The sequence below is a fragment of the Coenobita brevimanus genome, chromosome 40 (assembly GCF_032717465.1).
Source record: "Coenobita brevimanus isolate Jiangsu-jjx chromosome 40, ASM3271746v2, whole genome shotgun sequence".
Classification (NCBI taxonomy): Eukaryota; Metazoa; Arthropoda; class Malacostraca; order Decapoda; family Coenobitidae; genus Coenobita; species Coenobita brevimanus.
Genome location: NC_136993.1, coordinates 64912162 through 64932572, shown reverse-complemented (window position 1 = coordinate 64932572; position 20411 = coordinate 64912162). Strand labels below are relative to the sequence as shown.

At 43.5% G+C, this 20411-nt stretch overlaps 1 protein-coding gene across 1 annotated transcript in view; it reads left to right on the top strand.

The window, feature by feature from the left end:
* Positions 1-4725: 4725 nt before the first annotated feature.
* LOC145397171 (uncharacterized) overlaps positions 4726-20411 on the top strand; it is a 31456-nt gene continuing 15770 nt past the window's right edge. The window contains exons 1-4 of the mRNA XM_080270368.1: positions 4726-4785; positions 10835-11055; positions 13769-13897; positions 14388-14546. Coding sequence (XP_080126494.1) covers positions 4726-4785; positions 10835-11055; positions 13769-13897; positions 14388-14546 — 569 coding nt within the window. The remainder of the gene's footprint in view (positions 4786-10834; positions 11056-13768; positions 13898-14387; positions 14547-20411) is intronic.

Here is a 20411-nt window from a genome sequence, read left to right as displayed (position 1 = left end):
TACAAGTCAGGGTCTGAGTGAACCCCCCAAAGATGATCAAACTGGATTGCCACTGTCTTTGTTAAAGAAAAATGGAAGCCACGAGAGGCAGCCTACTCAGAAATTCAACTGAGAGCCTACTGCAACTTCACCTCCATCAGAGACAATCTAGATGCAGTGATAGAGATTGAGAGGTCATCTACATAAAGTGAGCCTCGTACACCATCAGGAAGTACACTGATTAAACTGTTGATAACCACAGCAAAGAGAGTTACACTATGGATACTCCCCTGTGGAACTCCATCTTCAAGTGTATGGGCATTAGTAAACACTCCTCCCACTTGGACCCTTCAAAAACGGTTAGATAAAAATTGCAAAATAAAAATAGGTCATCACCCACAAAGACCAAACTCAGGTAGAGAAAGTACAATGTCATGATGCCAGGCAGTGTTGTATGTCTTCTCCAGATCGAAGAAGACCGTGACCTGGCGTTGGTTAGTGGAGAAAGCCTCACAGACAGAAGATTCCAAGGGCAATAGGGCATCAGACGTAGATTCCATTTTACAAAAAACATACTGGACAGGGGATAAGGAATCACCTTTTTTCAAAAACCAAAAAAGCTTAAAACTGACTTTCTTTTCCATGACCTTACAATACAAGAAGTCAGAGAACTGGGCCGATAATTAATTAGTTGCCTGTAGGTGGTCCTTTCCTGGCTTAGGGATGGGGATAACTACAGCAACACCCCAACAAGCCAGAAGCTCACCGGAACACCAGAACTTATTAAACAGTGACAGCAAAAACGATAGGGACTCATCAGACAGATGATGTAAAAAGGCTTATCATCAATGCCAGGAGAGCAATCATGGCACTGCGACAAAGCCGCCTGGAGTTCAGAAAAAGAAATGAGGGCATTATAAGATTCTCCCCCAGAAGAGGCAAAACTGAGACCACGAGACTTTGTGCCGACAATGGCAAGCCATAGGCGAGTCTGTATCCTTGTGTGACACACTGGCAAAATGATCATCAAGCAAGTCTGCAACAATGAAAGGATCAGCCATAGTTCGACCTGCTGCAGATAAAATAGGAGGAGAGGAAATTGTAAATTTTCCTGATATTTCTGTAACCGGTTCCATGCTCGAACTGATGGAGCAAACATAACTCTTACAGGATGAACACCTGGCCTCCTTTAAAACCTGCCTTATATGTGCTTGCACCCTCCAATATGCCACCAAACACTGAGGATTCCCACGGTGGTGAAGAAGTCGAGAGAAGGCAACCTGTTTGGCATTCACTGCGGAACTGCACTCAGAGTTCCACCAAGGAGCCAGACGTTTTGGAAATTTACTCCTCATTCTTGGAATAGATTATAGGTCTGCTGAGTGCACCACGTCAGTGAAATAAAACACCACCTCAGTAAGACAGCTAAACTCATTGACAGAAAGGACAATGAAACTTAATACTCTGAAAAGTGGCTAGTTAGCCTTATGCAGAAGCCAGCGAGGAGGACGAGACTGAGGTCTACCTTCAGTAGCAGATAAGAGTAATGGAAAATATTTGCTGGCCTACAGGTCTGTCAACACATCCCAGTTAAAATCTAAAACAGCATCAGCTGAGTAAAAGGACAAATCACTGGCAGTAAAAGTTCAAGTCTGGTTATGAAAATAAGTCATTTTATTGAAGTTTAAAATGCCCAACTCTTTATCTTCTACTAAAGAGGCCAACATACTTAGAGGGTTTCCCTCACTGCCACCCTACAGTGGATGATGACCATTCATATCTCCAAGGAAAAACAAGGATGAAGGAAGGTCACAAATAAGGTGTTCCAGATTGGCCCTTTTGAGAGCAGCACAAGGAGGAAGGTAAAGACTACCAACTGTATAGTTTCGACATAAAAATATTTGGACAGCAACAGCCTGCCGGGCAATGGAAATGTCTGCACGAGTGAATGGACTCTTCTTGCGAAGGAAGATAGCAGAATCTCTGTGACGACCTTGGCCTGACACAGGATTAGAGTAAAAGGTATTGACCGGAATGAACAGAATCGTCAACAATGGTCTCCTGGATACACATGCATAAAGGAGAAAATTGTGCAACAAGACTACACAGTTCCTCATAGCTAGCACATAAACCCCGGCAATTCCACTGAATGATATGTGCCTTAATGGAGGGTGGCTCAGGTTAGGGTGCAGGATTGTAGAACTCCTGACAAGCGAGCGGGTTTGGGTTGATGCTCCTGACAAACCAGTGGGTTTGGGTTGATGCTTAGGGAGGCCCTCAGGAAGAGCCTGCCCTGCACCAGAGCCCTGCACCCTATGCCAAACATCTGAAGGCAAACGTTAGGACAGGGAAGAAGAAAGTTTTCAACACTCCTCCTCTTAGTTGGAACAACAGTTTACGTGGAAGGTGGCTTGGAGGCTGGCCTGGGTGATGTAAGATGGCCAGTGCCACAACCTGAGGCCCAAGAAGTAGAAACTGAGTCCGCAGGACCATAACCCTGTGGGGACGATATGGTATGTGGCATAACTAAAGTGCCAATGACCAGTGCAACACCATCCCCAGATGGGGACCAGACAACTGGTGAACCATCAACTTCAGGTTCCAGGACAACAATCGTGCCTCTGAGTATCGGAGGAGGTAACAAGAAAAAAATTACACCTTTACACTGATTAAAAATGCATGAAACGTCTGACCCAGAAACGGTGGTCGAAGTCATTAGTTGGGAGCTTTCTTCTGGGTAGGAGTCCTCAGATAGGATGCTTCCGTCGCCCTGAGATTGTATTTTAGGTTCCCTGCCACAAGCTGAAACAATGGCACAGTGCAATTAAAAAATGTTAATATCCAGCACTGATCTATCCTCAGAGAATTTTAGCATTAGATATTTTGAATTGGTCTCTGGCACTGTGTCTTCTGGACTGAGCCCCAGAGCCGAACCAACCCGACTTGACCTCTTCCTAGTCCCAGTTGAATGCTGGTGTAGAGGAAGACAGTCCCCATGGGCCTGAAAAGGCTCCAGAGTGGTAATAAGAGAGGATGATTTAGAGAAGCCAGGGGCAGAACTACAGTCAACAACTAAGTTATTTTCAAAAGTAATGGGCAGCAAATAAATACATTCTGCCACCCCTCCACCCACCACACAGCCCAAGAAGGGGAGGTCATATGCCAGGGGTAACAAAGCTGGCAACCCCAGAGGTAGTGAGGGAGTATGCAGGTAACCACAGGGGGACCCAGACAAGGGTGACTCCAGGATAATAAGAGCCACCAGGCCCCCCAGTGCCCACTTGACCCTAGCAAACAAGTGACCAGCTGATTAACCTGGTAGGGCCCCACTAGGCTGCCGGTCTAGCCAGAATAACGGACCAAAAAGGCATGTTGCTACCCACAGGGTGCAAGCTCACAGGGTGCATCGTGCAGTATTACGGGATACCACACACGGCATGCACTTGGGGAGACAAAAACTTCTCCCAAGATAGAAAATGGGCAGGGATGAGCAACATCACCAGCAAGCCTTCTCTACCAGTGATGTAGGGAGGGGTGCTTGGCCTACGAGGCCGATAGATGCCGAGCAATACAAAGGTAGGCAGGCCTCCAGAGTATGTGACACTGCTGGCCATGCTTGAATTCAGCCAGACCACAAAGTCAAGGTGACTATCCTCAGCGGGGTTAAATTAGAGGACGTCCTATATCTAGTTATTACCGTATGAGAATTAGAAAACAAAGGGCACCGTATATAATTAACCCCTCTCATTCGAAACATGTCTCTTGAGCTAAGTGAAAGTGGTATAAATACCCTACGAGGTTGTAAAATGTAATTATTGTTTTCCCTTCCGTTAGACGACTACTATACATATTTCTTTTAACAGCCTGGATACGATGCTCCAAATATATAAAATGATACTAACACGTCATTTTCTCAGCCAATGACACTGAGACTGCTGGGTATGGGAAAGCCTTGAACTCCGTGTTGAAAGCAGCATCCAAAGATCAGTTCTCCATTCTCCTCGTCACTCAGCAGACATCAGTGGTGAGTGGAGATACACTGGCTTATGTCACTGCTTTGGGATACACTCGTGAACCACAGTTTCTGCTCGCCCTCTGTTCCTTTTTTTTTTTTTTTTAATGCAAGAAGGAAGGAACCAAAGACATAGCCAGAGTCTCGCACCAAATGAAGACCTAGTGTCCAGTGCTAAGGTTGTAGATTGAAACTTTACTGGGGTGCTTGGGAAATTCTTTGAACAGCCCGTAACAGGGCTTCGTTAGAAGTGACACGCTTGTTTTACCTCTTCCAGGCCAGTGTAAAACTAAAGTGGGTGCGAATCTATGACTTAGATGTGTATGGGTGATGAATAATTTCTTTACATATCTGGCACTCCAAACTAATGAAGCAGAATGACAATACTTCCATCCCAGCTGAGAATCAGTGATCAGATGAGCAAGATCTCATTGGGTATTGACTCGGTTTTGAGTCGGTGGAAGGTCTGGAGTTACAAACTAATGAGGCAACACACCTACCCTTCCATTGTATTTCAGTTTTATCGTAAATTTAGTCTTCTGTATTGTTCTCACACTTTTAATTATTAATGTGCTGTATTTATGTGTTTCAATTATTTTAAGAGAGGAACACCTTCAAAAGTTGTGTGGTATGTAACTCTCTTTCTCTCTCTTTCTCTCTCTCTCTCTCAGTCCCTTGACATAAGCTCGTTACATGCGGCTTGGGGTGTCGGTGTGTTCAAGGTGGTGACGAACATGGACACCTCTGACGTGACACAGGCAAATCTCATGACGGTGGTCGCCCAGGCGCAGAAGGTAAGTCACTTGCATAATTCTTGAGATAAACAGGTCACGTGTGAGTTAATCGTCCCAATTATTAAAACTGAAACATAGAAAAGGAAGACTAACTCTCAATGACACTTAAAGCACATGATTGGGAATATTACAAGCATAACCCCCTTAATTTCCTGCTAATTGCGTCATGTGCAGTGGAATGCAGCCTAAATATTTCCTCTCCTCAGTGGTGTTTTAAACTTGACAGTCAACTGCTTCTAGTACAACAACAACAGTAACTACTACTACTACTACTACTACTATTACTTTTTTTTTTATTGCTTAAAAATCACCTCCATCCATTGGGGAATTATATTGTGAAGATCAAAATCAATCTTCCTAATACAGTTCACCATTTGGAGTTGTAATGTGAAGGTTAACACTAACCCTCATATTACAATCCGTTGGCCCCAAGCACGCCAACGGCTGTGGTTACTAACCATCTACTATTACTATTATTATTTTATTTTATATTTATTGATATTACAGTGTAAATAAAGACATTAAACTATTGGAGTCGGTGGTCTATGCAACTCTCGACCACTGTAGCTTCGTAATCCATACTCGCCAGAGAGACAGGCCCCTGAGACATATCAGAGCAGACCTCACTTGGGAGAATGACAGTCAACACCTCATCCAGGCCATAACAGAAGTCTGCGGTTGACGTTTCTTCCCAGAAAGAACCTCTGCCAGTCTGGAGTAGAATCTCACTGCCTCTGGACCCATCCCACCTGATGTTGTGAACACAAGGGGAGTGAATCGACCATGGTCCACATGTTGGACCCTTTCTTGATAATTTCTATTTTTTTCTTGTTCATTCCTTTTGTGTGCAGCTTCGAGAGTTCACGATGACATGCTGCCATGGGATCGAATATCCTGATGTCGAAGAACGCCCTCTGCCCACGTGTCCAGAAACCTCGAGCATTGACATCCACTCTTGCATCATTTGATGTATTTGCTGTTCTGTGGGTGAAGTGCTCGCCGTCCAGGGGTAGCAGAGCTGGCTCAATCGTGACATCATGGCATATTTCCTGCAGCATTTTGGCAGTGAGGTCGCGTACTTCATCGTGTCGGATGCAAACAAAGCCTCCCTTCTTGCATACCATTGCATGGTTTGCATCAAAGGCAGTGCCACAGGCACAGTGTTGAGGTAGGTTCTCTATTGGCCACCCATATCTCAAGGCTATGGCATCAATAAATTCTTGTTTGTTGAAGTGGAAGCCTTTTGCTTTGAGAGGCAGGGTTGTGAGCCAGTTCAATGCCCCAGCCTCCTGTGCAATTTCAACTCTTCTGCAGTGGTCTGGTGTTAGATGTTCGATTATGTGCTGCAGCTGGTCTTTTTGTCTTGCTTCACGTTCCTTGCTTATCTGTGTCTTTATGTCGTTCTGCCTTTGGTGGTCGATTTCACTCATCGCAACCTGGGCGCAGATCTTCTGTGACAAGGATTCGGTGAACCTAAGTGAATTTCTGTGTTCGTAGCTTGCCACAGCTACTGGATTTATAATGCCAAGGCCTCCCATCCTGGGTGGTAGTGCTAGAAGGTCCCTCTCTTCTGGTGTGAGGATGTGGCCATTGGTTAGAGATGGGAGGAATGAATCCCTAATTGCATCCTCCAGTGGTTGTAGCAGCAACGCGATGTCTGGTATGGTCCTCATTACAAAGGTCCACTTGTGCTTTACACAATAGGTAAATGCACTGTATGCTGCATGGGGTTCTGTTTTTGCATGGCTGGTTAGTGTATGAATTTCTTCTACCCATGTCTTTACCTTATCACTCACATATTTGTCTTTGAATTCCTTGGTTCCAATCACAGCCCCTAGATGCCTCTGACCTTCCTTGGTCACTATCACGTTTGTGCCTGTAAGTGCTTCCTGTGCATCTTGATAGCAAGCTGGTTTCACTATCAAGATGGACTTACTTGCATTAAGGTAGTAACCTATTTCGGGGCCATGAGATGTTACAAGGTCCCACCATTTCCTCACATCCTCAACCTTGCCAGCACCCGTGAGATCATCTGCATGGGCTACGTGTTTTACATTGGTGGCCTCGTTTTTGATCTGTTGTTGCAGCACTGTCATCGCCAGGGCGTACATAGCCAAGGCAACGGGGTCCCCCTGGGTAGTTCCTTCTGTGGATTGGATTACACCGACATTATGAGCAGCTGTCTTACCCACAATGTAGAGGTCTGCTGGTTCTTTGTAGGTGTTTTCCACATATTGGGCAAATGCTGGGCATTTAACCTTGATGTTGTGCAGCATTGCCTCCCGGTTGATGGAATTAAATGCATTTGAGGCATCAACTAATAATACTGCCTGACGGTCCTCTTCCCCAAATATTTTCCTCATGGAGTGAACTGCTGCCTCACCTCCTGCCTGCTGGCCTGCACACACTTGGAGGTTGCCAACTGCCTGCTTCACATCATCTTTCACCACCTCCATGATGCATTTTCCTATAATCTGTCTTAAGACTTCTCCCACCCCGATGGGCCTGCATCCAAGATTCTTATCAAGGGGGATTAGTCTACAAGCCGTCAGTGCTTCGATGTTACTGCACTGACTTGAAGCCAGCTTCCTTGCCAGTGAGGCAATGGTGTTACATAGGTCTGTTGCTGCCTCCCCAAACTTGATGTTACTGAGGATTGCTCGCCAAGATTTTGCATCCGGGCCTGACGGTCCTGCCCCTCCCTGTGTGTGCATTGCCTTCCGCCACACCATATCTCCAGTTATCCTGTCATATATGATGGGATTGGGAGGAGTGTAGTTGCCGTCAAGCTTTGACTGGGCACTTGCTTGTCGTGTGGTTGGGTATTTTTCTTTTAGTTGTTGCAATGTTTCTTCTGTCAGGTCCAGTACTCCGTTTGGTGATTCAGCTGACAGGGATCTTGTTGCCATCGAGACCTTACCCTGTCTCATCTTGCTGCCAAAAATCCTTGCCACATCGTTGGTATTTTGATTTCTTCTGCCTCGGTTGTTTATTCTCATCTGCAAGGCCTTTGCTTCCTCAAGTAGGTTGTCGATTTCACCTCTTTTCCATGTTTCAACCCGCCTTTGGATGGCCTTAATATTTTCTGCAATGCTAGCTCTTGGGCGGGTCTTGTTGAGGAAGAGATGTGGTATTAGTGCAAGGACCTTAAGAGAGAATGAGGCAATGAGTGAGTTATTATTGTAATTGGCTATCAGGCGAATGATTTCCTTGATCATGTCAGTTGTAGCATTGCATTTGGGAGGTTCAAAAAGATTACGTGAGGACCATCCAACTATTTCATTATATGTGGTGTTCATCCAGGTTACTGCATTTTCTCGGGATTTGCCCATCCAGTATGTGGGACGACCTTCTCGCACAGACCTGTGAGGCTGTTCTGCTTCCTCGTTGTTTGTGTCACTACCGTTCTGAGGACGTATAATACCTGGATGATTCACTCTTTCATGCACTCCTCTATGGTGGTCTTCATCCTGAGTTTCATTTCTATTATAAACCTCATGATGTTCCTCACCCCCAACTTCACTACTACTCACTTCCCCATGGCGATTTAACCCACCCAACGCTTCCATATCTCTTGCATCTTGGCGTCCATCCCTATCCCTCGCTTCACCACGGGGTCTTTCACCACCACGCATGTCCGTGTGATCGTGCATAATGTCAGTGACCGCCCCATCAATTTCCATGTCACCAATCTGTCGCCTGCCATGTTGGAAGCGATCAAGTGCCGCTTCTGGTGAGCTGTGATTCCCTAACACATTCATACAGAAAGGTCCCATCCTACAGTATGTACACGGTGACCTATTTGTTAAACATGAGCACCTGATACACTTATGCTGCCTACAGGAGCACTGACAACAATACTGTGGCACGGCCATGGTGTTAATAAAGTTTTTGTACAGTGGTACAGTATTAATAATAATAATTATGGCTACTTTTTGTAGTACTTTTAAATGAAAATTAAATGTAATGTTACTAGAACTACTGTTTTACTATACGAATTTTAAATTTTGATTTGATATAAATGAAGAGTGTGCTTGTTTTACTTCTGTTTTTTTACTGTAGATGATATGATTAAGTTATGCAGCAGTTTGCTCGTTTTTCTCTAATTTTGCATATTAATTAATATCTAATTGTTCTGTCTTATACTAATAACTGACTGAACTGATAATGTTATGTATCTAAAGTTTGATAAGAAGTAAAACAACGCTTCTTTGTTTAAGGGTTAAGTAGGTGGCCAATTGGTGTGGTGCAATAATGTGGAGCCTTGTTTATTGGTAATGGGTCTTCAGGCGTTACGGTACAGGGGTGAGGGTGGTATGTGGCGTAGCGGCAGTGTGTGTGTGTGTGTGTGTGTGTGTGTGTGTGTGTGTGTGTGTGTGTGTGTGTGTGTGTGTGTGTGTGTGTGTGTGTGTGTAGTTTAGTGATATTGGGTCTTCGGGCGCTATGGTATAGGGGTGAGAGTGGTGTGGTGTGCGGTGTTGGGACAGTGTGTGTGGGAGTGTGTGTGTTGGTGTTGTGACATGTGATGTGTGATGTGTGGTTGTGGTGTGTTGTGGGGGTAAGATAGAGGCACCTTGGTTTACTAAGGCACTACTACTACTACTAAAGCTGCTACTACTACTACTACTACTACTACTACTACTATTACTACTACTACTACAACTACTACTACTAAAGCTGCTGCTGCTGCTGCTGCTACTATTACTACTACTACTACTACTACTAAAGCTGCTGCTACTACTACTACTGCGGCTGCTGCTGCTGCTGCTACTACTACTACTCTTTCTACTACTGCAATAACAAATATTGCTACTACTGCTTCTCCTCCTCCTCCTCCTCCTCCTCCTCCTCTTTGCCGCATAGTTTTAATAACATGTCCAAATGAGGCCAGGCAGTGTGGCTGGTTGTTGTACAGGGTGGCCACAATGTGCAATTGCCCTTATGGAAATTATTTGTATGACAAATTTCAGTGCAGTACGATTTCTGAGATAACGAGGAGTATATAACAGCATATTTATTGCGACATTTCTTTAGCTGTCTAGTGGTTGACTAGCCACTTGTTTCTTGATTCTCGTAACAACAATTAGCCAAGATTAACGTGATTTTGTGAAAAAATTTACTGAGCTGGCAATTTTGATATCTTAGGTTAGGCTACCCCGTGTATTTACTGGACACATTGGTGGGATATAATGTGTTTACCAACCAAACTATAATCCACAATTATTTATTCACAATACAGTGTTAACCAACATGCAATCCATAATGATATTCGTTGTTGCCAGTTCACTTCATTTTTAAGAAAAGTGGTTGGCAACCATTAACCAGGCGTTTGTGTGCAATAACTCCACATAATCACAGTATAAAAACACAGGTCTCTGGAGTTCACCCCTGCCTGCCCCATAACACCATGATATAGTCGTTTTCACTCGTGTACAGGCCCAGAAACATAAAGACTAAAGCAACAAGGCTGTTAGTTGCCAGTTCCACATGGCACTCGAGGGCCTGCAAGTACTGTGCACTTTGTACTGCAGTGTGCCAAACTTTAGAGACGGAAAACAGAACATACATTGTGAAAATGGGGAAATAAAAATAAAATACATTAGGGTTAAAGAACGCCCCTTTCTCTGTTCTGAAGGCTCCCACGAGACTGCAAGAGAAGTCTCAAAACATGAAGGTTTGGCATGTACCATGTTATTTTAGCTTACCAATAAACTCAAGAGAGAGAACATGTCCGGCAGTGCTATGTGGGCTGATTTGTGTTGCTTGGTACCAGGTCAGATTACGTACGAACTACTAAATCTCTTGGTGGCTCAGCCAGGCAGTCAACAACGCAGTGACTCTGGGGTTTCTATACCGGTGCTTACTTCAATTGTTTAATAGCAGGTTTATTGTATTAAAATGGTCGGAAGGGAACACAGAAAAGTGCCCATTCATTGTTTCTCAGATATTTTCACCTACACAGATGCAGTCCTTAGGGACACTGTGGGGTATATTAACTTGTTTTTATTTTTTATTTTTTTCAACCATTCTACCCTGATGACGGGACCAGCTGGGACAGGTGTCTCGGTCCCTGACGGTGGTGGTGGTGAGTGACGACCCTGGCTTCCTCGCTGCCTTCACCTGGTGGTCTCGAAAGAGCCACCTCCTGGTGTGGTCGACGAAGCTCCTCATCCTAACGCGCCTCTCAGCCCACCGCCTCCACCACCTCCGAAACACCCTGGCCATGACCAACTCCATGTTGCTCCTCTTTATGTACACCTCTGCTTTAAGGTGTGTTATTTAGTCTAACTCTGATGATCAAGTCACAATGGAAGGGCAATATGCATAATATATTTATGCTTAAACTAAAAGTAAGGGCAGGTGGACAGACGATAATATACATATATCACAGTGGATGGATTGGCCCTACATTCCCTCCTAGCCTGTGTAGATTTTACCTGTATAGTATTCAAATGCCAGACCAGTGTCTTCAGTGCAACTAGCATGTACTGGGAGTAGAAAGAAGGAACGAATGTATGTGCAATGACGAGATTAATATTCATGATGTGTTGCATGTAGTGGTTGTTGCTGTAAGGGCCTGTGTGTGTGTGTGTGTGTGTGTGTGTGTGTGTGTGTGTGTGTGTGTGTGTGTGTGTGTGTGTGTGTGTGTGTGTGTGTGTGTGTGTGTGTGTGCGTGTGTGTGTGTGTGTGTGTGTGTGTGTGTGTGTGTGTGTGTGTGTGTGTGAGAGAGAGAGAGAGAGAGAGAGAGAGAGAGAGAGAGAGAGAGAGAGAGAGAGAGAGAGAGAGGGGTGTTTTCAGTAGGGATCCAGGCTTGTTATTTAGTAGAAGTTCTTCACATTCATCTTGAAGTGGTGGGTCAGGGAGCTGGAGATTGTCCTCACAACCGACCTGAGGCCGCAGTACTGACTGGGACGATTGACTGCCTGACAAGATTCTTCAAACGCTGGAGTGTGGCTAACTCTAAGATGAGTCACCCCTTTAAGACGAAGGATATTCAGTGGATGACTGAGATGACCCAGCACACGAGAAGAAATCGTGAGTTTATGCATCGAAACATTACTCTGATATGGACGCATCATGAGGGAACTCGTGCCTAGGTCCAGTATCATGCGTTCTCAAAATGCTCGGGGCTACGTCTTTAATGCTGGATTCGCTGTAACGTGATGTGGGCGAACTTGTACATGAGCTTAACTGAAGTGAACAAAAGGCACATTTATGCTTGATTTCCCTTAGTCCATGGAATGCAAAGTTTGGTGAAAATGGAGGTATTCTTAATATATTATGAGTACTTCACTAAATTTGTTCCCTTGTTATACTGTTACCTGTCGGTCATCACACACTTTACCCTTCCAGGTTTATTTATTTGCTGGCCTATCAGCCTGATGTTCTGAGGGTACAGTCTCGCCTAGCTTTCGCGATAGCCTTTGCACTTGACGCATTGCCACCTAGATATATGTATTTCAATCCGTGTGTCTCTCCATCTATCTATCTATCTATCTATCTCTGTATATTATATGTATATTTACAGACTCAGCACCACCTTCCCCTCCCCTTATATTTCCATGGGAACTCCTTTGTCAGAAAAGTTATTTTAACCCGATTTTCCCATTGTATGTTTACTTCTCTTACCTCCTGCTTCACCTTCAGCAACCCTGTCAGAGTGTTGCGGCCTAAAACATATTCTGTATTAAAGATATGAATAATACTCATCACAATATTCACTCTTAAATACTCATTTCCACTGCTCTCATTCTTGACTTGTGTCCTTCCAACAACGTCCAAGCTTCACTTCCGTACGTTAGTGTTGGTATCACAATACTGTCATGTAGTAACTTTTTCACTTCCATGCTCACTTCCCTGTTTCTTATCACTGCTTTCAAAGAACCAGCAACCTTTCTTCCCTGCTGTACCCTTTCACGCACTTCACCCTCCAAACTTCCATCCTTACTCATCACACTACCGAAGTACTTAAACGTACTCACATTTTCCAATTCCTCACCATCCTGTGGAGTCATATGGAGAGACATGCTGACGAATGAGGATATAAAGGAGCGTTGTGATGTGGATGTGGATGTGATAGGAAGCGTTATGAGGAACACACTGAGGTGGTTTGGCCATGTGGAGAGGATGGAGCGTGAAAGACTGACGAAGAGAGTGTATGTGAGTGAGGTGGAGGGGGGAAGAGGGAGGGGGAGGCCGAGGATGAGATGGAGGGATGGGGTGGAGAGGTATATGAGAGAGGGGGGTGTGAGTTGGGAGCAGGGCAGTGAGATGGCGGGGGACAGGGCGACTTGGAGGCGATTTATTTGTGGCCACCCCAAACGGGATTGAGGCGTCTGGCAATAGATAGATAGATAGACAATATTCACTTAATAATGATATGAATGTGAATAACAAGTAGGGTTAGAGTAGCTCTGAGATCTCCAAGTAAGTTGGCTTCAATACGCATGGGGGTTCTTGTTTGTTACTTGTAATTGTCTTGCTCCGTCCCAGGGCAAGTGCATGTGATAGGTTAATCCAGGATAGCCTATGATGTGTGCGGTGCAGGATGACAGTCATGATGAAATCATAGTCAAAAACAGTCAAACTGAAGCCATAGCAATCCCTTTACAATCTCAATGAAGTGAAGGTATGATTCTGTTGGGTAAGTACTTAGAATACGCTCTTTCTCCAGCACACGTAGAGAAACCTGTAGGTCCAAATTTTCGGCTTTCTCCCAGTTAACTTTCGCCAATGTCCCCAGAGTATTCTCATCGTCAGTCTAGACAGTCCTGAGGATCAATGTACATTTCAAAAGGGCATCAGCATTTGCAAGTGCGATACACTTTTGAATTTTTCCTACATCAAACGAACTTACTCGATTAGGATTGTTTGATGACATGTGCAGCGAAGAAAAATTAAATATAATCTTCGGAGGATTCAAAAATAAAATACTGAGACGTCGTTCTATAGATGTAATAATCATCTCCTCATACTTTTGCAGGTGTGACATTCTTGTGGAGTTTCCCTACAGCCCTGAGAGAACCTACTCAGTAAGGATCGCTTCATGGACTGCGAAAAGCGGCCTAACATGGCTAACTCAACACTCCATGTTTCCTGAAAAAGCGGACAAGTAACCGTCTTCAAAGCAACAAGACTTTACCATCGTAAAATTCTTGCCCAAGACTTTACCATCGTAAAATTCTTGCCCAAGACTTTACCATCGTAAAATTCTGGCCAAGCTAAATTTGCACACAAATATCTTTAAGCTCACTTGACTTATCTTTTTTTTAATGATATCTGTGGACTAAGATAAGGAAAATTTAAGTGGTTACGAGATCGTTCTAATTTCAAATGAAAAAAAAAAAAAATCTATCTCCATTGCATTGCCCCAGTCGGTAATCAATTTATCTCTTTTAATACTAAGTAACTGTTAAATCACCGTTCTCTTCTTTCTCAGTAATCTAACATTAAATTTTCTTAGTCCTAGGTTGGCAACTGAACATGACGTCAATGCTTTCTTGGTACATGAGTGTAGGTACTATTTATTTATTTACTTATTTTTATGGTGGGTAGACCAAAAATATCATTATTACCATTATGTTTCCCAAAACCCAAACCAGGTTCAGCCACAGTCCTATTCTGTCGGTCGCACACCTGCGTGTAGGAACAGCACAGACGATGGAGGTGGCTGACCCAACCGCCCCAGGAGGCAAAAGATTGGTTATCGTTAGCCCAGAAGCCATGCTGGTTGAGACCATCGCAAACGATATGAATTTTACGTAAGAGACTAAGTTTGTGTACACCACATTTGAACGATTTTGCTTTATTAAGACACGTAAGCCACCTTCAGTGGCCTAAGCATGTTTGGTCTGCCACCCTTTGTTTACTTTTGGAACTTTTAAATAAACTAAATGTGTAGGAATAAACTCTACAGGCGTTCTATTTTATGAAGGCAGTTTGGGTGGGGCGACCTGGGACCTCACACAGATAGCTCTGTTAGCACATCACCGCCACACACGTGCTACTGTCTGTTATTCCGTCCACTCACCCACTGTCAATCACAGTTCTCTTGCATTTTCTTGGTGGTGGGGCAACTTGGGAAAAACCAGCTAGTTTTTGTCCCTTAACATCAACCTCTGCTAGTTTTCTGCTTCTTTCTTGTCTTCTGCAGCCGTCCTCTTATCCTCCTTCTTCTTTGAACAGTCAGAACTGAAGCATCCCACCTAACCACATATCCAACACTCTTTTGTTTCTTAGATTTCCTTGCACTATTTTGTTCTTGCTCCTTCTTCCATTTGTAACAATCCCCCTTCTTGTATTCTGGCATCCCACTGAACCAGCAACCTCCTCTGATCTTCTCTTCCCTCTTCGAATTGTAGCAGTACTGTTTCCTATATCATGGCATTTCACAATACTAGCAACTTCCATCAAATTTCTCCACTTCACCTTCCTGCCCCTTTCTTGACTTGAATCCTGTACTTCGTCCCACCTGCAAACTGGATGTACTAGACCAGACACAGGACTCAAATTCTAGAGCCCTAGTTAGTGCTTCTTGCATGCTTCTTTGTTGTGCCTGTTTCACTTACATTTTCAACTCTGCACTATCAAGAGATATATAGGAAAGAAGTGGAGGAGCGATTGGGTAAATATGGATTGGAGCAGATGGAGGACATAGAAGGTGTGTGCAAGATTTTTACAGAAGAAATATGTGCAGCGTGTGAGTTGGTGTGTGGGGTAAAGAGAAGACGAAAGGGGCGCAAGGAACATCATGGTGGAATGAAGGGGGGAGACAGGCTGTGGCACAAAAGAAAGCATATAGTGAGTGGACGAGAAATAGGGGAGTGGAAGAAGTTGAGAGACAGAAGAGAGAGTTATATGCAGAGAGGAAGAGAGAGGTGAAAAGATTAGTAAGAGAGAGTAAGAAGAGAGTGGATGAGGAATTTGGAAGAAATCTGAGTGTAAAGTGGAGGGACTGTAAGAAAATGTTCTGGAAGGAGGTGAAGAGAGTTAGACAGGGTGGCAGTGAAGTTAGTCGGGGAGTGAAACATAAAAATGGTAGATTACTATAGGAGAAGGGAGAAAAAGTGAGCAGGTGGAGAGAACACTGTGATGAATTGTTGAACGTACAGAATGAAAGTAATGCGAGTGTAAGTGCCTGGGGAATGGCTGGGAGAAGGAGGGAGGTGAGAAGAGTGGAAGAAATCAGTAGGATGGAAGTTGTGGAAGCAATGAAGAAAGCAATGAAGAAAGTCAAAATGGGGAAAGCCCCAGGAATTAATGGAGAGTGTGGTGAAATGCTGAAGCATGAGGGAGAGATAACAGTAGAATGGATGTGGAAGTTGTGCAGGTTGGCCTGGGAGAAAGGTACAGTCCCGGAGGATTGGAAGTCAGGTGTAATTATTCCCATGTACAAAGGAAAAGGGGAAAAAAAATTGTGTAATAATCATAGGGCCATTTGTCTTCTTAGTGTAATAGGAAAAGTATATGGTACGATACTTATTGGCAAAGTCAGGGAAATAACAAAGGAATTAGTTGGAGAAGAACAGAGATGTTTTAGGAAGGGAAGAGGTTGTATAGATCAGATATTCATTCTTAGATCTTTAGTGGAAAAGTTTCTAGTGAAGGGAAAGAAGTTGTATGCGGCCTTCATGAGTTTGAAGAAAGCATATGACAGGCTGGACAGACAGGGATTCTGGAAAGTATTAAGAATATATGGAGTAGATGGGAAGTTGTTAAATGCTGTGAAGAGTATGTATGATGGTGCTAAGGCTGCAGAGCATGTGGATAGTGAACTCAGTGAATTTTTCTATTTGAAGGTTGAGTTGAAACAGAGATGTGTCATGTCTCCATGGTTGTTCAGTCTGTATAAGGCTGGGGTTATAAAAGAGATAGAAGATAGGGTAGTTAATGTTGGAGTGGCCCTAATGAGAGAGGGCAGTGTTTGGAAACTCCCTGTATTGTTGTTTGCAGATGATACTGTGTTGTTAAGTGAAGGCGAAGGGGAGCTGCAAGGCTTGATGGATGAGTTTGGGAGAGCGTGTAAGAAATGGAATCTAAAAGTGAATGCAGGGAAGAGTAAAGTGATGGTCTTCGAGAGAAATGAAGTTAGTGAATGTACAGTGAGGTTGGCTGGTGAGGAAATGGAAAATGTGAGTACGGTTAAGTACTTGGGGAGTGTGATGAGTAAGGATGGAAGTTTGGAGGGTGAAGTGCTTGAAAGGGTACTACAAGGAAGAAAGGTTGCTGGTTCCTTGAAAGCAGTGATAAGAAACAGGGAAGTGAGCATGGAAGTGAAGAAGTTATTACATGACAGTATTGTGATACCAACTCTAACGTATGGAAGTGAAGCTTGGACTTTGTTGGAGGGACAAAAGTCAAGAGTGAGAGCGGTGGTAATGAGTTATTTGAGAGGAGTATGTGAAGTCACATGGAAAGACAGACTGACAAATGAGGATGTGAAGGAGCATTGTGGTGTAGATGTGGATGTGATAGGAAGCTTTAGGAGAAACACACTGAGGTGGTTTGGCCATGTGGAGAGGATGGAGAGTGAGAGACTGACAAGAGGAGTGTGAGTGAGGTGGAGGGGGGGAGGGGGAGGGGGAGGCCAAGGATGAGATGGAGGGATGAAGTGGAGAGGTATATGAGGGAGGGGGGTGTGAGCTAGGAGCAGGGCAGTGAAATGGCAGAGGACAGGGCGACGTGGAGGTGATTTGTTTTTGGCCACCCCGTATAGGATTATGGCGTCCGGTAATAGATAGACGGATAGTTCATTAAGAGAATCAATAAACTGGTCCCTCAGAAAAATAGTTAACAGGTTAGGTGATGCTCCAGGGTACACCTTCCGTGCCATACTCTCAAGGTCATGGGCAAGCTGCTGAAAGGATTTGGAATCTTGCTCTATGTACCTCATTCTGGTACATGTGTATCTCATTCTGGTTCATGGTCCTGCATATTCGCTCCAGAACGTCTGCTAGGGACTGGTAACTGTTCCTCTCTTCCATTTACATCTGGCCAAGAATCTCCACTACGACACCCTTGAGTCTAGTAGCAAGCTGCACTGCCCTCTGCCTATCATCCCAGCCATTCTGATCCGCAAGAACTCAAATTTCGCACGGTAAGCTTTCCACGATACTTTGTCATCAATTTCCTGAGGCTTCCTTTTAACTGGACCCCCATTATAGCCATGCATTTCACTTTTGTGGGGCCTAAAAATCGGGGCATCATAATTAACCCTTTGAGATTTTCGGCCCTCAGCCGATTGTGTCTCTGCCAGATTCCCCTGGGCTCACATAGAGCAAGCCGTTGCACAGCAATATTTGTACTCAATCCTTTCAGGCGCAGGTGGTTTGAGTCATTAGATTGTTTAACAACCTGTAAAGCGCACCATGACACGAATCGGGTAAATATATATATATATATATATATATATATATATATATATATATATATATATATGACACACATCGGCGGGAAACTTGTGTCCTTTGTTTGACACAATGTTCATCATGGTGCGTTGTACAGGATGGTATATAATGACTCGACTGGAGTTCGTGCATGAAAGGGGCTAATCAGCAACTCTACACCAACTTTTTATGGTAGGCTAATGAATGTGGTACAGTTTTAAAGTTGAATATTTGTTCTTTATCATGGGATGGTTGAAAAAGGTAAATACAAGAGCTAAAAGGCCACTAGGACGAATAGAAGTTGGCTGAAAAAAAAAAAAAATCACACACCCTTCCATAGAAAAATATTTGAAAAAAAAAAAAAAAGTATTTGAGTTACTTGAAATTTGATAGCACCGTGTCATTCTACAGTAAATTCCCTTTCTAATGATATATAGATTATGGCAATATATTTTAGTTTTCACAGAGAAAAGCAAAAGCTCTCGTTGTCACGGTGACAAATATCCTTGCTGCTAATACCGATGTTATTCATGGTAAAAAACCTGTTTATTATGCATATCTATCTCATTTACCTGTCAGTGAATTACAAATAGTTGGAAAAGGATAAACAAGATAGTGTATGTGGAACAAGGCCAGATAGGAGATGGAAAACATGCAGAAAAAAAATTGTTTCACATGACTCGAATTTGAGTAATCAGAGTCTCAACGGTTGGATTTATGATGATGTGAAATCATGTCATCAGAATCTCAAAGGGTTAAGTGCAGGACTTAAAACTCCTGCATTCTGATTATTCAGCCCTATAATGCCACCCTTAGATGCTTGAGATTCGACAAGACACAGTGTACATTTTTTTTTTTTTTCATATCCCCCCCTGTACACTAACCAGAGGCTCAGCAGCGCAAGATTTCTCAATAGCCTCATTTTTATCATTAATTATCTATAATTGGTCGTCTGAATGTTGAGTGCACTCCATGACAATTCCATCACTAATTATGCTCAACTGATCATTTACAAGTTGTTTGCACCCCATCATGTTATTGCTTACTTCATGCTTCTGCTGCTATAGCTCAGCAAATATTCCTCCTTCAACAGTTGCTTTTCTTCCTTCATTCTCCCCATGAAAACGTTTAGCTGTCCTTGCATCCTCAGTTATAACTGGTGCTCCTGTAATGCCTCTTGAAGCCATTCATATAGCTCTTTCTGTTCTTCACTTTGTGCTTCTAGTTGTCCACTGAGTTCTTTCTGCCCTTAACTTTGTGCTTGTAGTTGTTCTTTTTTTGCTTGTAGAAACTTCATGATTGCTGCCAGAGACACCTCCTCCTGCCTACCTTGACTTTTTGTCTGTACACCTTCCAGTTCCATGTCAAAAGATTTATTTTGCTGCAGCACTTTCCGATCCTCACTCCCGACACCACTGTTACAACCACGTCCCACACTGCCACTGGCTCCAACAACAGAAGTTTATTTTAGGAAGGATGTCACCTAGTGAATCATTCTTCTTAGGGTCAGCCTTTCGGTGTACAACAGCAGATTCTTACACAGGATCAACCCAGGCATGATAACACAGGCTTCTTGCGTCCGTTGTCTTTATTTTACCAAGTAATTACCTTGTCTGCTGCAAAGATATGCTAACTTCACAAGGCCACAAGTCAACTTAAAATTAAACGCCTCTATTCTCTCCCCACGCTTTTCCAATACTCCTTGGTTCTCCAACATTCCAGGACCTGCTGGTACCTACTCCTAGCAACAACAGTTCCCAAACTGGAGACATCCAAAATACTGCAGAGTTTCCTTACGTCATGTAGCACTCTAAACTCTTTAGCGTACCGGTACAAACCGAAATTAAATTACATAATGTAACAATAACTCAAATATAACTTTATAAAGTAAACAAAAAGAGCATAATAATGAATGCATAACTCTACAAAGTACCTCCACTCACAGCAGCGGGCTATCTGGCAACTCTGACTCGTAACGGAAAAATTTGAGAATCGTCGAGAATTCTCCGTCACTACCTAATTAGCAACCCAGCTTCTTAACTATATACTGTGTATATAGGTAGATAAATAGATAGATATAGATATATACGTTGAGTGAGCTTCCACGTGCTGCTTGGGTTAATGAACTAATGAAATCTTTCATAAACAGTACTGCCATTAGTTCCCAGGTATGTATTAAGACATCCGTGGCCTCTGTGTACGAGTGTTAATGTAAGTTGCATTTTGTTTTAGCTGTACACT